Consider the following 6,000-nt stretch of genomic DNA (forward strand, 5'->3'; position numbering starts at 1 on the left):
CAGGGAGGAAAAACCATTTTCCTTGTGGACAGGACAGGAGCCTGAAGTGGCGGAAGATGCGCGCAGGCAGGCCGGGTGCTAATTCATTGCACTCCCCTAGCACCCTGGGTGCCTATAAAGCGCCCGAGGGCAAAGGGTGTTAAAGCTCTTACTGACAAAGACAGAAGTCACAAGAAGGCAGGGAGCATATATTATGAAAATACATAACCTGCTAACACAGTGAGGCTCCACTTTGCTGAACGCTCTGAACAGAAAAATAATCTATTTCCTTTCTGAAGAGCCTACAGCCCAGTTACTAACTAATGAGCACAAAGTAACTATAAAACAGTTTTACACAGCAATTTAACAGTGTAACAAGACATTTATGATGCCCAGCAGAGGTGATATCATTTATCCCCTCTGAGCTTGCTTTCATAAGCATTCTATTGTCATTCCTATCACTTTATGACTGGAATTTATTCCTTACCCGGGATATTGTCAGAGAGCTGACAGGCAGCTTTCTCTCATAGGTCCTGTCCATTAAGGTGGCCAATTCAGCTGCAGGAAACAGGAAAAAAAAAAAAAAAAAGAATGTTTTATCAGCTGAGATTATGGGAAAATCTACTGAGCTATCATGCAACTTAGGATAGACTATATCCATGAAGTTTAATGTTGGTTCCCTAATAACATCTTCTGTAGTTCTCATTTGGAAACTGTATGAAAACAATACTATCAATTACTGGTTTATTATTTGTCAAATATTTGAACAAAAAATAAAATATGGAGGGAATTTTAAACATGATGATTTTATACTAGAGCTAAAAAAAGAGAGTAGATATCTTGAAAATTGACAGCTCCTTTCAAGCTCAGCATTTGCCAGGCAGTGCTTTTGGGGTGGTTTTCTCCTTCATTTTATGGTAAAACAATAAAACACAGAACCAAGCAGTACCGTTCTGATAAACCCTGCAGGCCCAAACAGCAATCCAAAGAAATCCAGTGAATCAAAGTGGGCACTGGCCTAGTATCTTATTAACTTTATTGCTTTATGTCCCAGCAGTCATATAAGAATAGCCATTTGACCACGCAAGAACTTGCAGCTTTTGACCGTTAATCGGGTAGCCAAACGCTGAATTTGATGACTATAATTYGGAGTTTTACTTTTGCCTTCTTCCTGGAAGGCAGTGCAGTGCAGGACGAACAAGCCGTGGGCTGTAAGGGCAGTGTGAGCCTGTGCCGGGCTGCAGGGCGCACRCTCATGGCACTCCAGCTCTAATGCTCTAATATTCACAGCCATCCATCAAGCCCTGCACCTTCCAGCAGCAGGGACCCTGAGTATTCTCCCCCATCCCCAGCACCTCCCTTTGCCCTTTGCTTATGGAGACTCCAGCTGCTTTTGACACAGGAATAGCCTCCTTTTACACCTCCAGATGGGCCCCACTGGCCGTGCTGGCGAGCCTTGCGATTCATTTCCCACAAAGGTCGTGATGCTCCCCTGAGTGAAACAGGTCACTTGCAGCAGCCCATCGCGGTCGGCGAGGACGCGCMGTGCGGAGGCAGCTGGAGGCTGCGAGGGCCGCGGCCGCGATCGCGCTGGCCGCAGGACGGGCGGTATCACCACCCACCATTTCAAAAGTACTGCCACTAGCCATCGTTTTAAAAGCGATCCCCTCCCGCTGGTGAATACTGAGAGATATGCACAACTTGAATAGCGCAAATGACATTCAGCGCTACTGTGATCCTAGAGGTACTTTCTCAAATTACGACACTCGTGCCAAGATTGTTACTGCAGTGAAATGCTGGAGTCTTGGTTTGCAGTTAAGTATTAAAATCCTAGGTAATGTTGCTGGCCACTGCATAGCAGTATTTCATATTTAAATGCAGTCTTCTTGAGGCATTTGGGGTGCTTTTCAGAACAAAAGAAAGCATTCCTGACATGCATTAGTTATCTCTGGCTGAGGGATGGCAGATAACATCCCATGATCACGAAAGGGAAATGAAATCTGGGGCAAGGACACCAAGGAAGTATCAGCTCYGATGAAAACAAAGCAGGATGCTGAGATGAAGCAGCCACCAAGGCCATTCTATACTGCATTGACACTAAAACAGAGAGCAGACAGTTCTCTTAATGATAACAGATTTTCAGTGGGAATATCCTTGGAAGAAGGACTCTATATTGCCTTTTCTCCACCGCTTATGGTGAAGCACGGTAGAGCATGGTTCCACTTCACATGAAACACAACCAGTCGTGTTATTGGTTAGAGAGAGTAAGTGCTGCAACCAGGTCAAGGTGACAGGAATGAAAGAAAGGCTAGATATTTGCATAAACTTCCTAAGCCAAAAGTTAGCTGCTTCACACTCAGAGATGGCTGATAAAAATGACTATTCACACAGAAATCTGTTTTTTTAATAACATAGCAACATCACTCTGAGATGARCAACTGCACAGACTGAGGGGACATCTACCTACTACAGAGCCATTTGTCCAAATTCACCAAGTTGCCAAGCCCTTTGGGAACCAGAAGGAGGTGCTTCAGACCATCATGGGCCACACTCAGGCTCTGAACCTGAGATTTCTTTTGTCTAGGTGCTCAYGAAGTTGAAGAGCCCACCTCAGGAAACGGTGATAGACTGAAGTAAAATATAAACCAAATGAATACAATGCCAAGCATATCGGATCCCAAGACTGCTGGGGCCTCCTCCAGGAGCACTCGCATGGAATTTTAATGATTGACCTTTTGTGCTGTCTGAAAAGCTGGAACTCTCCATCAAAACTGCAGCATGAAAAGTAACATGAAGCACTTATCCATCAGCTCTGGCATAAGAATCGCAATAAAATGAAAGCTGCTTAAGCCTTACAGAATAAGAGACAAATCAAGATAATTGGAAATTTAGGTTTGTTGACAGACAAACTGCAGGTTCTGCTGGCGTTTCTAAATATGAAACATTTGCAATGGGTAATCCTCCTTTCCTGGTTTGTTTTCTTCAAAGAGCAGATTGGTTTTCTCAGATTCATGATTTGAAATAATTCAGCTACCTTCTGTGAACCAAGCTTATTCTGTAAATAGCTGTTCAGTAATCCGTATTACTGCTTTCTGTCAACTAAAACATCCTGATAGAAATACTAGAAAGCAAGAGTGCAAATGCTTGAGTCTTTTAGCACTGTTAGAAGTAAAACTTGATTGTTCATGTTAGTTTCATGGATCTAAACAAACAAACAAACAARCAAACAAACTGTAAGTCTGAGCAGAGGTCACTTCACTTTTGGATGTGACTTACCGGTCTTTAGAGCAGCAGCTAGGATTTTATGCTTTTTTTTCTTTTTAGAAAACATTTAGCTTTCATAAAAGCCTTGATTTATTTCCTAGGCACAAGAAACATGTGTAAAGGAACGCTTACATGAATGCTCTGCCTTACAAATTTATGTTCCATATTTCTCACAATATCCATGTCCCTAATAGCTTCTGGAAGGACCTATGGCTTTGTACCAAAGAATGCTCGACTGGCAATTCCTCAGGTCTGCAGAGGCAGCACTGCCACCTGGTGTTCCTCCCGGGCAGCCCAAGAGACACTGCTCCTGCAAGCTTTTCTAACCAAAGAGATGTTGGCTRTTTCACCTCTTTCTTGCCACCACCTTGGATTTTGATGCTCTCTCTGCTTGTTATTCAGACACTTATTGTCACTTCATTTTATTCTTGTTAGCAGCAAATCGACTGCAGCATTTTCAAATCTAACCCAGCCATGCCTCTTGTTTCCTTAATATCTAGTTTTTCCTAAGTGGAATTCAAATTACTACTAGACAGCTGTCTTCCTACCAGTCAGCAGTTTACAAACAGCAAATGATGGCATTTTCAGCCCCTTCCTTTCTGAGCAAGTACACATGCTTCTGTACACAAAACATGCTCTTGTGCTTTCCCACACCCTTTTCAGCACTGAGGTTTCCTAAGCCACTCATGCTGAGCTGAGACTACAACCCCATGCACTTACTCTTATAGAGAAGAATAAACAAAGTCTTATATGGGCATGGTAAATGAGTCGAGGACTGCACCACAGTCTTGTAGGAGAGAAATGGAATGGAAACTAAATGAAAACTTTTTTCTGCAGATATATTCTCATAACATTTCTGAAACAGTGTTTGAAATACCCAAAGAAAGGAGTATCTCCTGAATAGAAGGAATTCACTCTAGTCACAGTCCCCAGTTACTATACGCAGGATTGTTATGTGCAAACATACAACTGACAGCTACAGAGCAGATGTCCGTGGTGCTGTCTCGTCTTTGAAAATGCTAATGCAGCTGACACTGTGTTAACTTGTTTTCTTTTCTGTGAGCACAAAATGAAAATGCAAAGCAGTTCTTCAGAGAGCATGCGGCAGGCATCTGCTTTGGACCAAGGTCTTTAGCAGATCAGCAGCTAAAACTTTGCGAGCCAGAGAGTCACAAAAGGTCTTGGCAAGCCTGGGGGAAGCCAGGCAGTGACTGTACGAGTCGCYTGCACAACATTCTGGTTCCCATTTCGACCAACTTCCTAGGAAACAGAAATCCATTGTAAAGAAAAATTTTTCATCTGGAGGTGAGTGATTCAAATACATCCCAGGTCATTAATGTCTGTGACTCCYGCCCAAGAAAGGCTTTCCCAGAGGTGAGCAATCCCATTGACCATGAAGCACTACGAGGTAGGACCACCTCTGAAGGGCCCAGTCATAAACTGGTTCTGCCTCACGTAGAGTAATGCATGTTGACAGTACCAATCTATCAGTGCATGGGCAAGTAACAAAAATAAATTGATGCATGTAACRCTGAAGACTTAATTAACTATCTTCCTGCCTGACAAAAGCCTTTGAATTCCACTTGTTAATTCTTTTTGCAGCCCCATAATCTGTGTTATAATTAACAAATATCATTCAAGAGTATAAAAAACACAGGAATGAAAAACACAGGAGATAGGTTTTTAACATATGAGGCAGATTTGATGGAATCTCAGGAGCATTTTACTCTAATGCACTCTTACTTTGCTGCATTCATGGATCATGAGCTAGTGTAAAACAATTTTAGGTTTGCAATTAGTCAAGTGGAGTTGAAAAAGAAAGAAACTCTTCTCACCCAGGCTATGCTCTTCTTTTTTTCTGTTTTCCCATTTTGAGCTGTCCACATATGCTGCAGAAAGAAGAGATCTTCTACCTAAAGAAAAAAAGAAATTTACCGTATTTATTGAGCTAGATGCACTAAACTGCCTTTACGTTAGAAGCTGTGAGAAGCAGCTATTGTAATAGTTTGCAATCCCTATATTAGGCCAAGCCACTACCTTTTCATTTTTAATACAACAAATTTTCCCCTATTTTTTTGTCCAGCAAGAGACATGTTTCCTCCAAATGGAAATCCATTTTTAAGAAAATTATAAAAGTAGGAAAAAACAAACTACAGTAGAGAATAACTCTCTTTCGCTCATATGGACCCATTTTGTCAAATGCTTGTATTTAGCAGAATGCAGACATAAAAGCATAAGCATAAAACCCTTGCGCATCACTAACACAATGAGGCCTTGAAGACACACGAACATGACAGTAACATTTGTTGAAGGAAGATCACAAGTTTGCAAAAATTAATATTAAGAAATGTGAAGCATTTTAAAAATAAACATGACTATGGTAATTACTACGCTATCCAGAATTCTTAGCAACTGCCTTAAAACTATTAGAAGTTATGTATCTATTGTGTTATGTATCTATGAATATGTATCTATTGCCAACAAAGCTTTGCTCCTGCTGAAGCCAACCAATTATCCTCCCGTATCATTTTTCTGACGTTTACGGATGCCCATCTTCTGAACATCTTTGCAGTATTTTTTCCCCGAAAGACCTGCTACTCGCGAGTCCCACAGTCATAATAACAGAATATTATATCATAGCTTCCAGCAGAAGGCTGGGTTTTTGAAGACAATTCTGTTTACAATGACAAGTGATGTGTATGAAAGGACTTATTTTTTCATGAGATGAAGGGTTTTTGTGCGTGTTTCTTCACAGCC

At 41.5% G+C, this 6,000-nt stretch overlaps 1 protein-coding gene across 3 annotated transcripts in view; it reads right to left on the reverse strand.

Moving 5' to 3' along the window:
• The window catches only part of MRPS27 (mitochondrial ribosomal protein S27), a 39,699-nt gene extending 34,573 nt beyond the window's left edge, over positions 1–5,126 (reverse strand). For 2 of the 3 annotated variants that reach the window (XM_026036203.1, XM_026036212.1), the window contains exons 1-2: positions 5,079–5,126; positions 467–537 (exon numbers count right to left, since the gene is read on the reverse strand). In XM_026036203.1, coding sequence (XP_025891988.1) covers positions 467–520 — 54 coding nt within the window. In that variant the 5' untranslated portion in view covers positions 521–537; positions 5,079–5,126. Of the gene's footprint in view, positions 1–466; positions 538–3,255; positions 3,316–5,078 lie in introns of those variants that run through there. The other variant, XM_026036193.1, reaches the window with a different exon arrangement.
• Positions 5,127–6,000: the final 874 nt, after the last annotated feature.

Source organism: Nothoprocta perdicaria, unplaced genomic scaffold (assembly GCF_003342845.1).
Source record: "Nothoprocta perdicaria isolate Ctin4 unplaced genomic scaffold, notPer1 scaffold_1, whole genome shotgun sequence".
NCBI lineage: Eukaryota > Metazoa > Chordata > Aves > Tinamiformes > Tinamidae > Nothoprocta > Nothoprocta perdicaria.